We start from the raw sequence: 23,364 nt of genomic DNA, 5'->3' as shown, positions 1-23,364 counted from the left end.
CAGTAGATGAGGAAAAGCAGACTTAAGACTTAAAACAATCATATGACATTTTCATAATGTTTTTAAAAAAAATCACAGACATGATCTTGTTGAAAAAACTGAGTATCAAAATATCTATTTAGAAATGTCCTATTTTGCATATAATGACATAAAATATTCTTCCCTCCAACTGCTTGAAACTTAAAGGAGTTGAATTTAGGCAACTAGCTCTGTTAGGATTCCTTCCAAAACCATTCACACTGTTATCACTCATTTTGGCATCTCCCTCTGTTTTCTAGAATTAATGTTATCAAGAGGTGTCTTGGGAGCAAAGAGAACGCTCAGAAACATTTCTGAGCATCATGAAATGTTTCTCACCGACCGCATTTAAAAATTGAATTCCAGGGTCCAGGGACTTCAGTTCTGTACCTTGGATCCACGTTTGCTGTCGCTTCATCAATGATCAATATCCGGTTTCTCCTGAGGATGGCCCTGGCGAGGCACACTAGTTGTCTCTGTCCAACACTGAAGTTCGATCCTGATTCTGCTAATTCGGTGTCCAGTTTGCCAGGAAGTTCTTCAATGGCTTCTTTAAGCTGTACCTGTGGATGCAGAAAGAATGACCTCTTCCTAAACGAACTCCTATTGAAGCAGACAAGCCCACTGGACATGAGAGCTCTGAAGTCCTCAGGACGTCACGTATTTTACATGCCTAGTCACGTGATGGGGGGGACTTACTGCCAATCGCGGTTTACTGAAAAAGACGGTTGCATCAACTCAGGACAGAATGATTCTGACCTAGGAGCACATGCTTAATGGGAGTCTAGACTCTTGTGTTGCCATCAGTAGGCACCGTCTGTTCACACATGAAGAGATATACAGTATGCTGAATAAAGCTATTCTCAAGGTAACATAGGGAATAATTAAAAATGTCCCTCCTTAATTTTTAGAGAAAAGGTAACTGTAGGAATTTATATGGATAAAAAGCACAACAGGGGTTCCCTGGGGGCAGAGGGTTAGCCATAAATAGGTAAGAGAGAATCGGGGGTGGGGGATAGAAATGTTCTAAAACTAGATGACTACAAATTGTTACAATGACTACAAATTTACCAAAAACCACTGAGTCACACTTAACAGTGAGGAAATTTTCTGTAAAATGATACCAATCAAGTTGGTGATAAGAAATCACCCCTGCCACGTGATGTCCACCAGGAACCCCTCTCGGGATTAAGTACGGAAATTTCTCAAAACATGAAGCTATTTCTCTCAGTGTAGTCTAAACACTAAAAACATTAAATGGATCAGTATGGTTGAGTCAAGTTTCCCAGAATACATTTTTGTATGGGAGTTGGTACACTAAAGGGAGAAGAAAAAATTTAATTGTTACAGGAAGTATGCTTCTCTAAAGATATAATCTTGTCAGCACTTTACCATTTTGGAAGGTTTTAAAGTTAAAAAAAAAAAAATTCACAAATTCAAACAATGGCAAACCACACCTCATATATTAGCAAACCTGGAACCTATTTTGGGGATGGGCTCTTTCCCAAATTTAATACACCCTGCTAGACCAGTCAAGTGAATTTACTTTAATCTCATAAAGGATTTCCAGTGAATGAAAACTCATGGAAACAGGGCACAACATCACATCTTACTTCCCCCAGACTCTGAGTTTAGATAGTGTTTATATTAATCTACCTTCATACAATTGTAAGTTCCAAAAACAACAAGCTGTTCAACACTGAAGATAATCCGAAACCAGGCTGAGTGGTAGAGCTCAGCTCCATGCCTATTTAGGGAAATTTTATAAGAACCAAACTCACGCTATCCTTGAGGGTTAAAGAATAGAAAGTAAATACACTTGGAATTAAGAAAACCAAGAGATCGTTGGGTGATGGCCAAAAAGCAGGCACATGGAACTGCAACGTCAAATGACGAACCCCAAGGGTGCGTGAGCAATGTTTTTACAGCACCCTAAATGCTGAAGCACTTCTGTGAATGTGATTATTGTGCTTAAGACCAAAGTCCAATCCCCAGGAATGGGAATCTGAGTTGGGATAAACACAGTGTTGGTACTCAGCATTCACACGAAAGCTATAAAATCTAAAGTGTAAGATCAGAATGGTGGGGGCCAGTCCGTGCACTGGAAAGTATGAAATGAGAGATTTGGCTTAGTCAACCCCCTCCACTACAAGGAGGAGGGCCCACAGGTGATTCTTCTTATGAAAAGATTCCTTGATCTATACCCCAGGGGATGGAACCCATTGAGGCTTTGACCAGCTCTTCCTTCCCAGTTGACTTTGCTAACACCTAAGCCAATGTGTCTTTCTTAAGACTGGACATCCTGACGTTGGAAGAGATAACCTCATGCTCACCCCCTGACTCACATGACAGCTCACTAGCCTGGTTTTTAATCTTCCTTTGGGTTGCCCATAGCTGCCTGATGAATAATAAACAGGTTTTCCAGAAAACACAGTTTTCTGAGATTCTGTCTTCAATGACCAATCAGGGCTGATTATGAGAATGATATGAACATGAAAGCCGTCTCTAGTGTTTTCATTCATTCATTCATTCTATCTATAATGAAGTATTGAAACCAAGAAAAGATGAGAGAGGCAGAAGGCAGTAAGCAGGAGATACACCGAGGGAATGTGAACACCTGTGACCAGCATAATATTACCTCTGGGTCTTGAGTGAGATGAGGATTATGTAGGAGGAGGTCCTTATTCTTATACCACATATAGTTAGATATCTACCGGTGAATTGTAACTTATAATGAAAATTTCTGCAATTTACTTTCCAGCAGGTTCAGCACAGCACAGACTACAGAAGAGAGGAAGCAGACGTGGTCATATAAGAACCAGGTGAAGGGGGCGCCTGGGTGGCTCAGTGGGTTAAGCCACTGCCTTCGGCTCAGGTTATGATCTCAGGGTCCTGGGATCGAGCCCCGCATTGGGCTCTCTGCTCAGCAGGGAGCCTGCTTCCTCCTCTCTCTCTCTCTGCCTGCCTCTCTGCCTACTTGTGATCTCTGTCAAATAAATAAATAAAATCTTTAAAAAAAAAAAAAAAAAAAAAGAACCAGGTGAAGGGTGCATGTGTGTGGGTCATACTATTGTTTCTGTTTTCTTGTTATCTGAAAATTTTTAAATACAAAATTGGGACCCGGAAGCCAGACAGCCTGGGCATGAGTACTGCCTGCGTCTAGCCACTGGGCAAGTTCTTTACTTTCTCTATCGTAGCTTCCCGACCTGTAAATAAGACTGCAATGATTTTAAAGGTGCCTAGCACCTAACATTGTTGGAATATAAAAGGAGTCAGGATGTGTAGAGTTTTCAATACTGCCTGATACAAAGAGATCAATAGATACTTTCTGTCTCATAATGTGGTCAGTTAAACTCCCTTCATGTTTGGCTTTATTTTTCTTCTTCGCACGCATCGGTATGGATACTTGATTACATATCCATTGTCTTATGTTCCATCTACTCCATGAGAATTCTAGCTCCGAAAGGGGATAGTCTCTTTTGATGACTGTAAGAGTCCCAGAATCTACAAGAATGCCTCTCTAAAAAGCTCCCACTGGGTATTTATTGGATGCATGAATAAACCCAAAAGTGTACTTCATTTTGTGACATATTTACTCCTATAAAAATCAGAAAACAAATCCATGTAATTTATACAAGATACCGTTTTCTTCTTATTAAATGTCATTGTAAAAGAAATGAGTTCCTCACAACAGCTACGTAGCTTCAAGATATCCTAACATCATACTTTAAAGTGTATAAAGGCATTTAAAAAATAATTAAGGAGGGGCGCCTGGGTGGCTGAGTCAGTTGAACAACTGCCTTTAGCTCAGGTCATGATCCTGGAGTCCTGGCATCAAGTCCCACATGGGCTCCTTGCTCAGCAGGGGGTCTGCTTTTCCTCTGCCCCTACCCCTGCTCATACTCTCTCTATCTCATTCTCTCTCTCAAATAAAAAAGAAAAAGCTTTAAAAAATAATTTAAGGGGTGCCTGGGTGGCTCAGTGGATTAAAGCCTCTACCTTCGGCTCAGGTCATGATCCCAGCGTCCTGGGATTGAGTGAGTCCCACATCAGGCTCTCTGCTCACCGGGGAGCCTGCTTCCTCCTCTCTCTCTGCCTGCCTTGCTGCCTACTTGTGATCTCTCTGTCAAATAAATAAATAAAATCTTAAAAAAAAATAATTTAAGGAAAAAAGTTCAAATAATGCTATTCAAAAATACTTACCTCCTCCATACAGAATCCTTCAGATTATTTTTAACCTTAGGAAAATAATAAACTACAGCAAAACTGAAAATAATGAACTGAATTCATATGACAGCCATTTGCAGCATCGTAAACCTCGTCAGGGTAACCTGCTATGTGTACGGAATGGACCAGGTGCCAGCCCCCATCACAGGAGGCTAACACGGATGCCGCATCCTCTCCACATGTTGTGGAACTTTCTTATTTGTCAAAGAGAAAGGCTGATGCAGGCTGGAGAGAGAAGAGAGTCTGAAGTGCAATCAACAGGTGGGTAGGAGCTTTTCCTAGAACTAAGCCAACAGTAAATGAAGGGAAGGGAGAGCTCATTTACCAAAATGTGCAGCCTCGAGAGAAATGGAAATGCAACATTTCACAAAAGAAGAGCTGCGTTATACCCCCCCAAGGGTACAGTGCTGATGCTCGGAGTTCTTGGGCTTGGTTTCCTATATATTGAGAAAGACCCGTATTCTAATAGAGACACCATCAGCGGTGAACATAACCAGACAATTCCTCCATGTTCTAACATGACATACACCACTCTTTTTTTTTTTTTTTTAAAGATTTTGTTTATTTATTTGATAGACAGAGATCACAAGTAGGCAGAGAGGCAGGCAGAGAGAGAGAGGAGGAAGCGGGCTCCCTGCTAAGCAGAGAGCCCGATGTGTGGCTTGATCCCAGGACCCTGAGATCATGACCTGAGCTGAAGGCAGAGGCTTTAACCCACTGAGCCACCCAGGCGCCCCAGACGTACCCCACTCTTAATTGCACATCCCAGGATTAAAGCTGTTCGTTGTTGTTGTGGCTTTTTAAAGGAGTATCATACTGCTGAGCTTTCTATGTTATAATCTTTTAGCCCCTTGACTAATAAACTGCTTCATTTCTAGTCATTATTTGTATTTAAATATTGCTGCTGCTTTTTAGGTACCCCAAAGGCCACCAATTTTCTAGTGAACTTTCTTTGGTTTGTGACTATTTTTCAATACATGAAAAAAGAGGTCAGATGAGATGGGCAGTGTGCACAGGACTGCCCCTTCCGACCTTCTGGCTTGTCCAGGAGGAGGAGGAGGAGGAGGAAACACAACCAAAAGGCCTTAAAAATAAAAAATCTTTTTAACTGGACTTCCTAAACAGGAGAAGACAGTAGTGCTCTCTTACTGGCTCTCAAGCCAACCCGATGAGTCGTTTCCTGTCTGGCATCATTTGTAAAGCAGCTGACCACTTGGCTAGCCCACCTTGAAGGGAGGTCCGAAGACACCGGTCTCCTACCCTCTACTGGAGAGCAGGGCTGCTTCTGATGCACTCGGGTGCGGACGGCATGGGAAGAAGCAAGCTGTGGAGATGGTGGGTAGACTGAGTACGACAGATCGAGAAGAACCTGAATGGCATTAGACTGACTCCTCTGTATGGTGTCTTTCTGGATAAACCCGCATCTCTTCTACCTGGAGCACAATTTTCGGGAAGGAAGTCTCTTCGTTCACAGACCAAAGACCTGGAGATTCTAAGGACTCGAGGTGAAGGGTCCCTGATCTATTACAGAGCGAACCTCCCTGAAGAGGGTCATGGAACCCAGGTAAACACTGTGCCAAGTGTGTGGGCCTTCACCTGCCAGGAGTTCGCTCCAGTAATAAAGCAATAAAAGTAATAAAGTACACCAGAGAAAATCTGGAGAATTCAAGAAAGCCAAAGGTGGAGGATGACTTATTGCTTTATTATTCCCCAACTAAGCAATGTTTATGTTTTGGTGCCTTTATTAGGGACACCTATCTGTGTATGACTAAAACAGCTGGAATCATACTGTAAATACAATGAGATATTCCTATTTTAAGAAAATCTACCAAATCTTTTGTGGAAAAACATACACATCATGAAGAAATAATTTCTAGAGAAACACAACTGTGGGATGAATTCTCACTCTAAGAAGTATCACGGAAGCAATGAGGTCAATTCCAGAAGCAACACACGAAAACCACTCACTTCACTTTGTGAAACAGTCATGCTTATTTCTATTCAAGAAAGTTCCTAATGTAGTTGAAAATAAAGGTAGATCTTACTATAACCACTTCCATTGCATCATTTTTAGAATTCTGAGAAGTTATTAATTTTTATTTTAATTTTGGAAGAAGAAAGAAATTTAAGATGAAATATAAGTTATGATCAAGGGGCACCTGGGTGGCTCAGTGGGTTAATGCCTCTGCCTTTGGTTTGGGTCGTGATCCCAGGGTCCTGGGATCGAGCCCCGAGTCAGGCTCTCTGCTCGACGGAGAGCCTGCTTCCCTTCACTGTCTCTCTGCCTGCCTCTCTGCCTACTTGTGATCCATCTGTCAAATAAATAAAATCTTAAAAAAAATAAGTTATGATCAAAGTTCTAAGATAGTTTTTATAGGAATTGTCTCCTAATTAACATTTCTTCATGGTCCTGGAACAGTGAGTTTCTAGAGTAGTTTTACTATCTGAGAATCTATCAGGAGAGAACTCAAGCTCTGAAACAAACAGAAAAATAATTTACCAGTAATTACTGTTTTATTAAGGTGTGTCACAATTGCACCATCAAATTTGTCATACGAGTTCAAAAGCATTAATGTTCATCCTATTTTTCCTTAGGTTGGATGGCTAACTGTTCTGCCCACCTCTGCTCTTCCAGAATTTCACCAGAAAAGACCCACCAACGTAAATGAAATCAGAGATCCCCTGCTTTCAAGTAGGAAGGAGGTGAAGTAATCGGCCCAATTTAGGCAAATAAAATCCCTACGGTTACTGGAAAGCAGGGCGGGTGTGTAAAGACTCAGCACCGACATGCCTTCAGAAACCAGAACGACCGGCAGGAAACTGTCGGGCCTCCAACTCGGCCTGCTCACAAAGCTCATCTATAAACTGGAAGAGCTCAGCTTTCCCTGAAAGGGTGACACTCAATGACAAACACATTAATGCAGAACAACACCACCATGAGCCATCAGTCACGGGCTGTGTGCAACTGTTTTTAAAGAAATAAGCCACGTGGTCTCCAAATGAAGAGATCAAATACTTAGTACCTAGTTATTAAGTGCTTTTTTAAAAGCCGAGGACTGAGCTAGGTGCTTCGAGGGTTTAAAAGACTGCCTAAGGTTTAGAAGTCGGACATGGTTTCTGCCACCCAGGAGCTTAGAGTCAATTTGCAGAATTAGGACAAGGACATAAAACAATTAGTATCAAAACATACAAACCAACAGCATCCTAACAGCCTGAATCCTTCCCATGCAAGAGCAAGGAAATTCAAAGGAGTGGTCCAAATGGAAACACTATACAAATAATAGAAAACCCTCTAGAAATGAATAGATCAGTATAAAAACTTAGCAAAAGTTCCAGGGTTCTGTTATTTCTACATACTTAGTGCATTAAAATTACATTTGCCAAAAGTAACTGTTACACATTCTCTTTAACTTTAATAAACACTTTCCTATAAACCCTCAAAGCATTTTATTAGTATGATCTCATTTACTTTTCCCATCAATAATGAAAAACTCTCACCGTCTTCATTTAGTGGACGTTCCACAAGAACAGAGAAATAAAATGAATGTTGCAGGTTAACTGGTCAGTGAAACTTGGACCCATAAATACAATGTCCAGTTGAGTGCTTTGCTAAAGACAAGTAAGATAATATATCCAGTGGCTTTGGGTTCCAGGAAGAAAATTACAATGAAAACAGGAGACATTTTACTTTTGGTTTTCATCATCATCAGGACACACATTCTAAGTGTATCCAAGTCATCAACGCTCTCCAGGAGGGTGAACAAAGTGAGTCAAACCAATCCGTTCCCATTAATTACTCACAATGTTCTACAGGTACAGACATACAAACCGATGGTAACAAGTTTAATAATTCCATTTTATAAATTACCTCTGTTAAGGCATTCCATAGTTCCTCATCCGTATGCTCATTAAAGGGATCCAGATTCTTCCTCATTGTTCCAGTGAATAAAACAGGTTCCTAAATACCCCAGAAGAGTGGATATTATTATAGGCTCCTGTCATTTTATTTCAATGCGACATTCCAGAATTAAAATATAAAACCAAAATTCACCATAATCATTAATAATACAGTTGCAAATGTCTGTTCAGACAAATCAGTATCTCTATTAATTTTCTATTATACGAAGTGGGACCCAAAATATCTTCCAGACCCCTGAACGCTAACAAAAGAAACTGCTGAAATGTGTCGTTTTAAGAAGAAACTGAAGAGAAAGGACGATCTGGTTTTTAAAAACGCCTTCCTGACAGTATCTGCTTACACAAGAAATACACGGATAGGATTATTTCAGGAATGTTACATCAAGAGCACTTGGTAAGTTTATCGTCACTCCTGGTGCGACTCCAGAACATAGTAAGAGTATGTTCTGTTGAAGGTTGTGACTCCAAGCAAAACTGGGCAATATGCTCCCACATGCACTGATGAAGAAGCCAAGATGTTCCCTCCACAGGTGGAGCTGTCTTCTGGGATGGGGAATCTCTCCCCACGCAGGAACAGGACACCCTGTTCTCTTGTCCTAAAAGAATGCAGACAAATGGGCCCAGCGGCGCCTCTGTGCGTCAAGAGATGCCTCTGCTTTTGGACCAGCTGATCCCCACATTATCTTGTCTGTGCATCGGGATTACACGCCTCACAGAACCTCATCATTACAACTGCAAGGGCAGGATAACCTGAAACCCATTGTGGCGTGTGTACTAAGGAAATTATTTTAATTTACATAGCTCTTTCCTATTCATGTGCATGAGGAGGAGCCACAATTAAGTCACTCTTGCAATATATGCCTCCTTCTGGGTTTCAGGAGAGAACCCCGTTCATGCAAGTGTATGTAGGCCACATACGTTTTCTTCTGGAAGACTCTGATAACCCAGGCCAAAAGAATATGGGCAGCAGGGAAGAGCCCAACTGCGTATTTTCAGGGAAGGGGGCAGAACAATGAGATGCACAGATGTGGGAACGGGAGGCGAAGGGACTCTTCCATAGGCATCCGAGAACGGCTCAAGGGAATTCCCACCTGCCTCAAATCTCGCCTGACCGAAACATGCCTGCCTCAAGGCAAAATCCAAATATTAAAAGACATTTTAAAAAGGACACTTTGTTTTTACAAAGTTGACTAAGTGTCCCATATACCCCAAGAGCAATGAAAAATAACTGGTCATATGATGTTTCAAAATGATTCCTGAACTGAAAGACCCCAAGACGCCAGGTCAAAGTCTTCCTTAAAATTACCAAGTTTAGGACCAAAGACTAAACCACCATCTAAGCAATGGTATGAGTTCTCCATCAGGGAGATAACAATCATGGTCTTCGGTATTTGAAAGTCTTTGCTCTACTTGAGAAGTTCTTCAGATTCTGTTTTGTCTTACTCTTCGTAATGATCAATTCCAACAAGAGTTCAACAAGCTAGGCCTTTCTCCTCCTCCATCTGATTCCCGGAAGGTTCCCAAAGGGAGGAGGGCTGTTACCCATCCTCCTTCCGCCAAGGCTCTAAACCATGGCCAGGATCTGCTCTGGGGCCCAAACTCTGAGGACTGGGATTTGGGGAGGTAAAGAGGCTGAAAGAGAACAGATTAAGGAATCAGCTTCAACACCAAAGGAGGAGGAGGAGGTCTCTTGGCTTCTACTAACCACAAGCCTGTCCGGATGTACAGGACCCAAATACGTCTGCCTTCAGGGGCTCTCATAAAGCAAACTCGTGTCCAGTAAGAGGTGTATGATAAAGGGTCCGCCTGGTTTCCAAAGTACACTCTGCAGAGGCGTTACCAAAGCTAATCTACAAAAAAACGGCCTTGTGTTTAAAAGACAGAATTTCCTTCCTTTGTTAAATGCTAGAAGGGCCCGGGATTCCCAGCTTTGAAAGTCATGGTTTTGATGGTTTTAGAGAACGGGCATGGGAGCACACCTTTAAAATGCGATCACCTCGCTCACCACCAGGAAGGGTCTCTCTCATCACCTCCCTCACCTTTTTCTCTTTAGGAAAAGGTCTGGAAAGGGATGACTCTCTCCAAAGACTGGGGAGCTAGTGGGATTCTTTGCAGAAAGCTGCAGCTGCTTTATGCTGAGCTTGAAACAGACCCTTCGGGTACCTGCAGGCCGTATGGAGGTTGTGCTCACGTCAGCGAGTCACCGCAACCAGAAAAAGAAAAAAGTTCAATTTAACCCTTTCCTACTGCCACTTAAAACTCTACTGTCAGTCTGAAGGGATATGGTAGACGATTACTCATGTTTACTTAGCAGTCATCAGAAGAAAAGAGTTTAGTGGATTCGAATTATTTTTCTTTGTCATGACATGCCAAATATGTATTTCAAAATGAGTACAATTTCAGTCAAAACTTGAATAAAGGGAATGATTTATTAGAACATTAACTGATTGAAGCCGTATTTTTTTTAAACCAGCAGGCAATTTGTTAACAATGTCTGTTTTAATATGCCAATGTGTTTTATGCATGGTGTTCATTTTGGTTTCTATTCATTCTACTTTCATCCACTTGCCAAATAAGAAACCACTATATTATCTTCAAAAGGTAATAAAAGTGCTCACGGGAGACACATACTGCAGAAGCAGATAAGGGTCAAATTAATTATCATTTCTGATAGATACTATTATTTAAAGTACCCACCTCCAAGCAATGAAGTTAATAAATGAATCTTATAAATAAATGTTGTAAAAATGTTTACAGGCAGAACATTTCAGTGTCGAGATTTACGGCTGGACACACACCCTTCATGTAAACACAGAATACAGACTAAATATATTAGCCCAAGTATATTTTTTTTCCGAAGGTACACAATTAAACCTCATTTAATAAGAGGTGGCTGGCATGGCTGAGTTAGGTAAACAAATAGTCTTGTTCTGTGTCATCTTTTAAATAGAACCTGAGCTTCCAATCTGTTTTTCATCAGCTTAAAGTTGACTTTTTTTTTTAATCCTCTGTGCCATATTCGGTAATGTTCTCCTTTGTTACCAACATAACACAAGTTCCTATTGGCCATGTGACCCAAAAACGGCCCTTCTGAGTCAACGCATTTAGTGAAGTAAATTGATAATCCCTCAACACAACTGTAAGACAGAACCACAGTCCGACCGGGCCTTTTGTATACGCTACTGAAAGACAGACCGGCCGTTATCCTAAAAAGAAACCCTACCCACTAACCCTCCAAAGCTTAAAATGACCCTGGTCAAAGACAAAAAAAAAAAAAAAAAAAAAAAAAAAAAAAAAAAAACCAAAAAACCAAACAAACAAAAGGTACAAGTGGTTACAAACCCGGCAGATAATGCACAACACTTTACTGCACCCTCGTCATGTCAGGCCCCAACTAGGAAGCGGCCCGCGACTAAAATCTTCCGGACTGGCTGCTGGTCCCCAACGTCCTACCAGCGACATTTTCATCTCTAACTGGAGGACCTTTACGAAGGGCAGCGCGTATCCCTGTTCCGAGAATGAGAGTCACCTGAAGGAGCTTTAAATCTTGCTTTCCTTTTTTTTTTTTTTTTTCTTTTAATCCTGTAGCCTCTAAATGAACCGATCATCATCCATATTCAGAAGAAAAGAACATTGTTTGCCAACAAAGGAAAAAGAAGTTAAGTCCTGTAAAGTCCTCTCTGGACACAAAAAGGTCAGGAGCTCTGGGAAGCAGTTCCCTGGGCTTTAATGAAGACTTCAGTGTCAGAAACAAAAGGCTGACTGCATTAGGCTACAATCCAGTTGTATTTCTTTACTAGTAACAGCATACCTACCTCTTCTCTTGCAGAGTTTTGTTCCCAACAAGGGAAAAAAAAAAGAGAGGGAGAGAGAGAGAGGAAAGAAAACCAGGTAAGAATAAAGAAGTCTTAAAGAGACAGCTCTGGTGAACCTTTTCCACCTACGGAAGATAACCCAAGGAATGGAAATACCGAAGAAGCAGAGTGGATGGTTTAAAAAATACCTCGCTTTTGCTTTGATTCTCAAAAAGTCTATTAAATGTAAAAAATGAATCTGTTTAATCATGATAAAGAGGATAGCTGTTGATCTGTGCCAGCCCTTGGGGTGCAATCATAAATAATGAATTTGCATGGCATCACTTTTCAACTGAAAACATTTTCTTGGTGCCAAAAGGAAAGGAAGGGGCCTTAGATGTAGAGGATCCATCCAAAAGTTTTGAAATCCATTTTTCCAGATCCTTGCAGATAAGCAAGCTCGTCCCTAAATACAATCTTGTCTTGCTCATCTCTGTGGGGAACGTGTTTAACTATTTCAGGTCGTGAGCACAAATGGAAGCGTCTGTTTCGGCGACCTGTTCCTGTTTGGAAGTTCAGAAAGTGTTTCATCTTTATTTTTTTTATTTTTTATGTTTTTTGCTCACCCTTGCAATTATACGAGTGGCGGAGTACATTCATCAGAACAGAGGTTTCGTTTCTGAACGTTCCCTACAGGATTGGCCCCTGACCCTCCCGCCACGTGTCGCCACTCCCCTGCTGCTTGTTCTGACGTCGGTCCTGCCTGCGATCGCCTCTCTCCCAGGTCTGATCTCTCACCGCGCAGTCAAGGGCGACCAGGATGAGCCTGGCAGAGTGGGACCGCCTTGGAAGCTCACGGCTGCAGCCAGGTTCACGCAAGCCTGGAGCTAGGGAATGACGCAGACCTGTCTCAGCGAAAGTGGGAACACAAACAAACAAACAAAAAACCCTGGAAACAAAAACAAAACCCCTCCATTCTTCTTTGCAGAGACTGCTCCAAATTTCGCTGGTTCCCTAAATCAGGGTGTTGAGACACAAGGACGCTGCTTCCTATTGATTTGGGGGGGACAGAAGGGTGCAAGCTGTCTGCTATGCTGTAGACAAATAACTTTAAGGGCCAAGACCACCAGACCTTCCCACCTCCGCAGTCAGACACCGTACAGAGGACGGGCTCTCAGGTCTAACAAGGTATGATTTCGAGTACCTACTCCTGAGGCTCACCCATGACCTATAAATGAATTAACCCCTTTTCCTAAATCGATTTTCTTTCAGTGCTGAGTGTGCTTCAAATCTTCAGCCAAAGTCACAAGTGTTTCAGCCTTTCAAAACCACAACCATCCAAATGGGAAAAACTGCACCGGACGTATCTTTTGACTTTGCTCTCTATTGACTCTCCTTCATCGTGGTTTCTGGGAATCCTTTTGGAGTGGGGTAGAAAACAATGGGAGAGATATCGGAGGTCGTCCAGTTCAAAAAAGAAAAACAAAAAACTATATGTATTTAAGTCAGACAGCCCTGAGCTCTGATTCTACTGTTCCGTATCTATTGGACTCAGGGTATGTCATTAACCAGGCCCACCAGCTTTCTTTTCCTTCCTGGAAAGCAGGGAGAAGCCAGCGGGACTGCTGTGAGAACTGGGGCCACCCGGGAGGCTCCAGGCCTGGGACTCATACGTCACAGGAGCCCGGCCAGACAGGGGACCGTGAGGGAACGTGCTTTCTCAAACTGCTGGTGCGGCCCATGGGTCATGAAAGCCGTTTTGTGCTTCATGACCATCATTCTGTCTTTTATACGGAAGAGCACAGAATGGACATAACAGAAACTAGAGTGCGGAGCACTAGGAGTGACAGTGTGGGGGGGAATACGTGTTTCGGCACGTGTGTGTGCACACGTGTGCGCACAGGACCGTGAGACAGCAGTGCTGCTGTGGACGTAGGTCCCTGGGGCTCTGGCCCCCAGCACAGTGGGCAGCTGCCCGGGATGCAGAGGGGGGACTCCCCCTAAAGTAAACATGAACCCTGGTTCAGCCGCTTGCTGTTACGTGGGTTCAACTCCCGGTGCCTCCATTTGTAAATGGGTCCAACAATAGGGGGAACCACAGAACCGTGAGGAGGAAGTTGGGGGACAGGAAGGAGAGAAGCTAAAACACGTGAAGGATTCCGCAAATGTCACGTACTAGGAATACGTGTGACATTTGTCCGGGATGACAACCAGCACCAGAGCGACAGAAATGAGAGCGACAGCCTCCAGGGGAGGTAGGAAATAGCCAGGCATGTGGGGAGAGTGGAGAAAACAGGGTCTTCATGGGGGGGCTGCACAGTATTCTTGGGGCACAGAGCAGTGGTCAGGAAAGAAGGCAGGTGGGCGAGGAGCCAGAAGACTAAAGAAAACAAGTGATACTTCTCTTGTTCCTAGTGAGAAAAATGTTGGGACAGGTTTTCTGTTCCATGTTACCCTAAAATTCACATTGGGCTCACTTGTTTTGTTCCACCGTTTAAATTTCTAGAAACAAGTTGGTTTATGTGATAAGCAAGAGATGTAAAGGAAATCACCAAGGACCACAAAAACATAAATAGAAATTGAAAAGCATCTGTTCCTGCTTTTACTTAAGTAACAGTAATACTGGAAAGGCTAGTGCCCTGACCCTTAATTGATACTAGTCACTACTTACGAAGCATTCCTGAGAGCAGAGCATGGGGCCACACACATTTTCTCATCCCGTTACATCATCAGGACACATCAGTGAGGCAGTAATTACTAGACCTGATTTAAGGACAAGGACAGTGGAGCCTGGCGGCCAAGTGACGTCATCAAGGTCACTCGGAATAAAAACGTGGGTCGTGTTGACCCTTGAAGATTCTATCCCAGGCTCCCTCCTGCAAGATTTCCTGGGACCCTTTACACATTTTGCACAGTCTCTCTAGACTTGCTTTCATCAACCAACATCGCACCTTAGAGACAGCAAGTGAGAAGAGAAAGATTCTGTGTTTACAATGGTTGGCGATCACTATCTACATGGATACAAAGCTTAGTACTGTTTTGTAAGCACAGTCTCTGGATGTGTGCACACCTCAAGCAAGCTCAGAAGTAGGGTGGGAAGTCATGGAAGAAAACCAAAACCTGGTGATGTCAAGGTGTATTTAGTCTTTGCTCAGATGTGCTTCCAAAACATTAGTGGCAGAGCCAAGAATCATCTAACGTTATTTCTTTATTTATACAGTCCTTTTATGTACACAAGCATACAACCATTTCTTATTAAGAAGCATTAAAAATAATGTGGGACATGTTCCTCGATCCTTTCATCCAAGGACATGAAAGTACTTCACGGACACACCCTTCGCTTCTGCTAACTAATCTCATTTGGCCCATTTCAGAGATGGGTACAACCAAAATATAAAACTTGGGAATTTCAACTCATATATTTTCTACTGCAATCACGAAGTCATGAATTTACTAGCCAGAGGGAATTGTTAAATACAGGGACTGAATGTGCTGAAAATGTCTTTCCATTTTTCCTGAAAAGGGAGAGGTTTAAAAAAAATTTTTTTTAGGAATGCCTAGGTGGCTCAGTCGGTTGGGCACCTGCCTTCGGCTCAGGTCATGGTCCCAGGGTCCTGGGATCGAGTCCCACATCAGGCTCCTTGCTCAGTGGGAAGCCTGCTTCTCCCTCTGCCTGCCTCTCTCTCCTTCTTTCTGGCAAAATAAGTAAAAACCTTTTAAAAATTAAAAATAAAAATTTTTTTAGAATGGACAAAATAAGTGAAGGGGATTAAAAGGTGAACTGCCTGTCCTGTGCTGAACATTTCATTATGTATATAAATACGGAATCACTGGGAGGTACACCCGTATCTCATACAATTACTGTATGTCAATCTTCAATTAAAAAAGAAGAAAAAGAAAAACACAGAAGCATCAGGATGGGAGAGCTAGGAAAGATTTTTTTTAAATTGTGGTAAAATACATATAATACTAAATTTACCACCTTAATCATTTTTAAGTGACCAGTTCAGGAATATTTAAATATATTTGCATTGTTGCATAGCTATCCCTACCAGCCATCTCCAGGCCTCTTTTTATTATTCCAAACTGAAACTCTGTACCCATTGAACACTAACTCTCCATCCCTCCCTCCAGCCCCTGGCAGACACCACTCTACTTCCTGTCTCCACCAAACGGACTCCTTAGGTAGCTCATATAAGCAGAATCATATGGTATTTGTCCTTTCGTGATGGGTTTATTTCATGAAACATAATGTCCGCGAGGTTCATCTCTGCTGTAGCTCATGTCACAATTTCCCTCCCTTTGAAGGCTGAACAGTAACAGTTCACTGTGTGAACACACCACACTTTGTTCATCCATTCACCTACCTAAGGACATGCAGACTGCTTCCACACTTTGGATCTTGAGAAGACTACTACTATGAACATGGGTGTACAAGTATCTCTTAGAATTTCTGCTTTGGATTATTTTGGGTGTATATCCAGAAGTGGAACTGCTAACGGGATATGATAATTCCATATGATCGTTCATATGTGACTTTATTATTTTTCATTTTCTGAGAAAACTCCATTTTGGTTTCCTCAGGGGCTGCATTTTACACTCCCACAAGCAATAAAAAAGGGTTCAAATTTTTCCACAACCTTGCCAACACTTGGTGTTTTCTGTTGTGTTGTTTTCTTTTCTTTTAAGATTTATTTATTTATTTATTTGACACGGAGAGAGAGAGAAAGAGATACAGTGAGACAGGGAACACAAGCAGGGGGAGTGAGAAAGGGAGAACCAGGCTCCCCACCGAGCGGGGAGCCCAATGTGGGGCTCGACCCCAGGACCCCAGGATGGTAACCCAAGCCAAAGGCAGATGCCCAATGACTAAGTCACCCAGGTGCCTCTGTTCTGTCTTCTAAAGTATTCTCTATACCCAACATGGGATTCAAACTCACAACTCTGAGATTAAGAGTCACATGCTCTACTGCCTGAACCAGCCAGATGCCCTAGTCTTGTCCGTTTTATTGAGAGTAGTAACGGGGGGTGAGGAGGCATCTCATTGTGGTTCTGAAAGGAGTATCTTGATTTTGATTGTGAAGTTACTTAGAATAATAATTCCAATTATTTCAGAGGCCCGTGGTAGGCATCAACAGCTTTACTCAATCTTAGGATGAAAGTCCACATTCTCCTCCGTTCTGGGTGCTGTATTCTATATGCTTTCTAATAAACAGGCACGCACGAGCTCTTTATATCCACATGCCAAGAAGCACATCTGCATGGCTTTGTCTCATTCCCTGTGTTTCTCAAGTGTGTGTGTGTGTGTGTGTGTGTGTGTATGAGAGAGAGAGAGTATTTCTCAGCTTCTTTTGATAGGCTGATGATTGTAGAGTATAACAAAGCCCTAAATTAAAACAAAAACAAAACAAAAATCAGCTAAGTCTGGAGTTGAGTATGTGTTAACTGCCAAGGCAGAGGGCAGAACAAAGACCAGACCCCAGGGCTGCAGGCCTCAGGCCACTGGGCATGGGGCCTACGCTGCCCTTAGCTATATACTTGGAGGACAGCATTTGCTCAATACATAATTTCTGCATTTTTATTGAAACTGAATGGGCCAACCACAAGGAGTGACAGGAGCTTGGACTGTGTGTAATTCAATCTCTGGAAGGTTTCCTGAAAGTCACAATTCTATTAAGAAGCAGAATAAGAGGGTGCCTGCGTGGCTCAGTCCATTAAGCAACTGCCTCTGGTTCAGGTCATGATCCCAGAGTCGTGGGATCGAGTCTCACATCAGGCTCCCTGCTCAGCAGGGAGTCTGCTTCTCTCTCTGACCTTGCCCCTCTCATGCTCTCTTTCATTCTCCCTCTCTCTCTCTCTCTCTCTCAAATAAGTAAGTAAATAAATAAGCAGAATAAGAAAACAGAATCAGGTCAGAAGCACTCCACACACACGAAGCCAGGCTTCACAATGGCTCTGGGCGATGGTGCTAGGAGCTGCCTCATGAGGGAAAGAAACCTGAGGTGCAGAGAGACGGCCCTCCTTATCCTGTGTTCTTCTCAATATTCTCTACTGCCTCCTGGTCACAGTTCATTTACTAGTAGCCAATTCGAAGTCTCCCCAAAGCATCTCCACACACAGTAGTGCCCCAAGCCAGCGGTTTCACGTCTCGCCCTCCATGGAAACAATTACCTTTGAAAAGTCAGCTTTATCTCCTACAGCAAAATTGTATCACTAAAACACTTAAAACTCATGTTTCCCTATAGTGGCCTCTCAGGGGCTAAACAAATCATTTGTGGTTTCCTTTTCAGAATTAGGTGTTTATCAGTGGATAAAACTGTGGTACCTGGGGAAGTCTTGAGTCCAGAAATTTCTCTGGTAAGTTATTAAACCTCACACACACACACACACACACACACTCACACACACACTCATACACACACAACCCAGTATCAGATAAAAATACTTGCTGTTAAAAATATACCCTATTGGGGCAAAAGGATTAACGCTTCATTTTTTCTTTAAAAAAGGCAGTAAAATTAGAAGCAATTAAACTTAAGTTCCCTTACAAAAAAGGCACGAGAAATGCCCTGACTTGTATACCTGAGGTATGATGGACATTTTCTTCCTTAAATCGTGAAGTCCAATTTCAGTTGTCAAGATCTTATCAATCCAAATTTTACCTTCCGGTTCTGACAATCTAAAAAGGGCCGAGATGAGGGAACTTTTTCCAGCTCCTGTTCTTCCCACAATGCCGACCTGTAAAGAGATCCAGGAAGGATTAAGCGTAACAATATGCCACATACCTAGGAGACACTAGAGTTGTTGAATATGGATTAAGGAAGTTCTATATTGAATTTGGTAAGAAAGAGGGTCTCAACTTTGGCACTGTTGACATTCTGGGCTAGATAATTCGTCATCGTAGAGAGCCGTCCTGTACCTTGCAAAATGTTTAACTCCATTCCTGCTCTTGGCCTACCAGATACCAGAAGCACCCCCCAAATTGTGGAAACCAAAAATGTCCCTTGTGTCTGGGGGCCGGGGGCGGGAAGAGGCAGGCACTGTCCTTGGGTGAGATCCATTTCGTGTAAAGAAAAGTTAAAAATAATACCATCAGGGGCACCTGGGTAGCTCAGTGGGTTAGGGCCTCTGCCTTCAGCCTCCGGTCATGGTCCTGGGGTCCTAAGATCGAGACCCACATCAGGCTCTCTGCTCAGCAAGGAGCCTGCCTCCCCCTCTCTCTCTGCCTGCCTCCCTACCTACTTGTGATCTCTGTCAAGTAAATAAATAAAATCTTTTAAAAATACCATCAGCCTGGGCGCCTGGGTGGCTCAGTGGTTAAGCTGCTGCCTTTGGCTCAGGTCATGATCTCAGGGTCCTGAGATCGAGTCCCGCATCGGGCTCTCTGCTCAGCAGGGAGCCTGCTTCCTCCTCTCTCTGCCTGCCTCTCTGCCTACTTGTGATTTCTCTCTGTCAAATAAATAAATAAAATCTTTAAAAAAAAAAAAATACCATCAGCCTACCAACAGTAAAAAACCAACAATTTCCTCAGCAGCTAGTAAATCGGTTTTAAAATCAGCATTATTCCCAGTGTCTGTGTATTTTGAACCCTGAGAATTTCTTGGAGAATTTTATACAGATATCAATAAGTGAAAAGCGCTATACATAAACAAGTAATCATTTTCTCAGAATTCTACCACCTAAGAGGAATTATTCTTCGGGAGAACAACCAACACATTTCTGGCTATTACATTCTGTCTTGGAAGGAAACACCTTAAAATTTTAAAATCTAAGTCTCAGGGTTCTAAAAAACAGTAGCCGGTAGCTGAAATACCCCTAATGAGTTCATCGTCATCATCAACAACAACAATACAAATAACATTTGCTTTTTATAGGGGGCCTTTCATCTGAGCAGTTCAAAAGGCATTTTGCAAAGTAATTAATACTCACAATTACCCCCTTGGGAAAGATACGTGTCCAGTATCAGTCTGGTTATTAGAACCGTGTCCAGTATCAGTCTGGTTATTAGAACCGAAGCAGAGAGAAATTAAATGCGGTGACAAGATCAAAGCGCCAATATAAAGCAGGTAAAATGCCGGTCAGGAACGAAACTGTATTATATAAAATTGGTTTTTAGTTGTGAGCATTTAAACCTGTATGCAGAAACTGACCTTTTTTTTTTTTAAACAGCAATGAGCTTGCCCAACACCTAGCTACAAATTCCCTGGTGGGAGCTTCCCAAGAGATGGTGTCATCCCAACTAGCTATCTGGAATCAATGACGGCTTTAAGACATGCTTTGGAGCATTTGTAAATTCAGTACATTTTGAAAACTCACAGCTTTCAACAGAGAAGAACTTTCTGAGCACTGATTCTATGCTGGGAACTTTGCATATCATCTCAGTGGAATACTTTCAAAGCTTTAAAGTTTCACATGTGTAACTACTGATGACCTTTCAAAAAAGACCCTACCTTTACGGGGATAAATGTAAGGGAAGTGGCTTTGGCTAATTTTATCATCTGTTTATCATCATTTCACAGATGGGTCATTTTCTGCCCATGAGTAGGTCCAAAGGTACACACGTCACACACATACACACACACATGTATATATCTCCTGGGTTTCTCAATGTACATTGAGGTAAGGTTCTTCTCAAATGTGTATCAAGCCATATCACAACACAGGCACAAATTGTGTCTCTGAGAATGTGTGGATGTTCCCAGGCTTTCCTCACTCCAACTAAAACCAACCCATCTGTGCAAACTAGAACGTTTGCAGACTTTTCGTAAAGATGGGTCTGCTGCGATACGGCAGGGGGCACAGAGGGCTGCCCTCAACCACAGGACTGTGATCTCCAAGCTCAACTGAGAATAAACACCAAAAGGCAATTCAAAGAAAACCGGGTTCTAGCTAGCCCTCTCTCCTGTTCAGTCATCCAAACGGTAGCCCGTGTCATTTGCACTGCACCAGTGGGCTTTACCAACTTCCCATGGAGAATATCGCCACTATCAGTAAGTTTACACACACAAAACCAAACAGATACTTCAAGATACTCTCATTTATGCTGATTTACAATTAACCCTATACATTTTCCCAAAGAGGCTGAGGGTTTCTGGAAAAAAAAGAGAGAGAGAGAGAGATGTCTTTTTTTTTCCCCCTCAATTTAAAAATTTGTATTGGTGTGTTGTACGTTGAGACATTTCTATCTGGATCTCTATAGATCACACTCAACATGATTAAGAGCCAATTTCCATTTCAACAAAACAGTTGCTTTTTCTAACTCTCCCATCTTAATCCCATAATTTCTAGGCTCGTGGGCTCAACATGTTCACCCTACTTCCAGCTTCCTCCGCGCCCAGGATGGCACCAACCCCTAAAGATTCTACCTCTGCAAGCTTTCCTGACTCAGTCTATCACCAGAACACAAGGCTACACGGCATCTGAAAACACAAAACCAACTCTTCTTAATTATAATCAGTGCAAATGAAGGTAAAAAGTCAATGGCTATTAGTCATAACCCCACCACTTTGATTTAAAACCATTCTACAGATGACAGATTTTCTTTCTGGACCTATGTGTGTGTGTGCTTAAAGATACAAGCTCACAGACTTAAACAAAACGAGATTAATATGAACCAACTGTAGTAAACTGTTTGCACTTAATATTTCAACAGAATATTTTAATAGCCACATAATATTAGATTTTATGTGATCATTTATTTAACAGACCCCCTATTTGTGGCTATTTCAGCTGTGTCCAATATCTTGCTATTATAAATAACTGTGTTAAATATCCTTGAAGCTAAATCTTCACAAACAACTCTAATTACTTCCTTAAGATAAATTCTTAGGGGCGCCTGGGTGGCTCAGTGGGTTAAATCCTCTGCCTTCAGCTCAGGTCATGATCTCAGGGTCCTGGGATCGAGCCCCACATTGGGCTCTCTGCCCAGGAGGGAGCCTGCTTCCTTTCCTCTCTCTCTGCCTGCCTCTCTGCTTACCTGTGATCTCTGTCTGTCAAATAAATAAATAAAATCTTTTTTAAAAAAAAAAAGATAAATTCTTAGATGTGGAATTGCTGAAAAACAGGTATAAACATTTTCAAAAAGTAATGCCAAGCTACCCTCTAGAAATAGGATAGCAGTTTTGACTCCCACCTGCTTCTCTGCATGTTCACAAGCTTGGGGGTTATAACAGCGCTTTATTTTTATTTATTTTTAGAGATAGTGTGAGTGAGTGCGGACGTGAGCAGTGGGGGAGGGGCAGAGAGAGAGAGAGAGAATCCTAAGCAGGCTCTATGCCCAGCACGGAGCCTCGATCTCAGGACCCTGAGGATCCTGACCCCTCTGAGCCAGAATCAAAAGGGGGACGTTTGGGTGCCACCCAGGCACCCCTATAACTTTGTTTTAATTGACATCAGTTTGATTCCAACATGTGGACTCACTTTCCCCATTATATCTTGGTAGGAGTACACAGTAGCTACTGGCTTCCTATCTCCTGCCTCTTCCCACCATGGTCCACATGCACTCACTTCTTGGCCCATGTTTCTGCAGAACAGCTCTGTGCCCACCCAGGAAGTCCCTTCTAGGAAAGCACCCCAACTGACTCTGCATTCTTAAATTGCTGGGAGTCAGCTCTCTCGGGATTCCTAGGAAGTGGCAAGAGTTACATGCGCAAGCGCTGTGCCACGTCACCTGGGGCTCGATCCTTCATTTGCAGGGGGACAGCATCGTGCCTTTGCTGATGCTGGTCCCAGCACCCCGAAGGCTCTTTCCATGCATTTCCACCTGCTGAGATCCTGCCCATGTGTCACCAAGTCCATCTCAAATGCCTAAGTCCTTGCAAATACTCTTCCTGCCCCCACATGTAGCCTTCTCCCATGCCACGGAGGCAGGTCACCTTTTTCTAAACTTTGATAAAAGGTGGCCACCTTCTAGCTTATCTAATAGCCAATTTTATACGACTTTCCTTGTTCTCCTAGATCACAGGCTCTGTCCGGATTCACCTTTGCACACTTTTTATTATATTATGTGGCATCCTGTATGGAACTGAGGTGGTTGAAGTCAGGACAGACTAATTTATGGAAAACCTGTTGCCACACTATTGGGGTCTAGGATAGGGGGCCAGGGAAGACAGACATGGCCAATGGATCCTATCATCATAGAAACTAATGCAAACGGCAGACGACAGCTTCTGCACTGGAAGTGGTTATGGCCAGATCGTGCCCCAAGGCAATTACAGCTACGGTTGTCTGAACATCTGTCTGGCAACAGCCTTGGAGCTGGGAGGGTCTCCTCCTGTTGGAAGTGTACAACCCTAGATGACCTACCACTTTCATTTTGCAGAAGATCAGAGGGAGGCTTAATAAGACTAATTAGCCTGCCTGGAAGAACAGAGCCAGGAAGGGGCAGAATGGGACACAAAACCAGGTC

At 42.7% G+C, this 23,364-nt stretch overlaps 1 protein-coding gene across 2 annotated transcripts in view; it reads right to left on the bottom strand.

Moving 5' to 3' along the window:
- Positions 1-23,364, bottom strand: part of ABCC4 (ATP binding cassette subfamily C member 4) — a 247,332-nt gene that overhangs the window by 22,456 nt on the left and 201,512 nt on the right. For both annotated transcript variants that reach the window (XM_045070905.1, XM_045070906.1), the window contains exons 26-28: positions 18,540-18,695; positions 8,114-8,203; positions 409-581 (exon numbers count right to left, since the gene is read on the bottom strand). In XM_045070905.1, coding sequence (XP_044926840.1) covers positions 409-581; positions 8,114-8,203; positions 18,540-18,695 — 419 coding nt within the window. The remainder of the gene's footprint in view (positions 1-408; positions 582-8,113; positions 8,204-18,539; positions 18,696-23,364) is intronic.

This window comes from Mustela putorius, unplaced genomic scaffold (genome assembly GCF_011764305.1).
Source record: "Mustela putorius furo isolate JIRA1106 unplaced genomic scaffold, ASM1176430v1.1 tig00003974_pilon_pilon_pilon, whole genome shotgun sequence".
NCBI lineage: Eukaryota > Metazoa > Chordata > Mammalia > Carnivora > Mustelidae > Mustela > Mustela putorius.
Note: the sequence above shows the minus strand (reverse complement) of the source record. Positions and strands in the feature narration are given on the sequence as shown.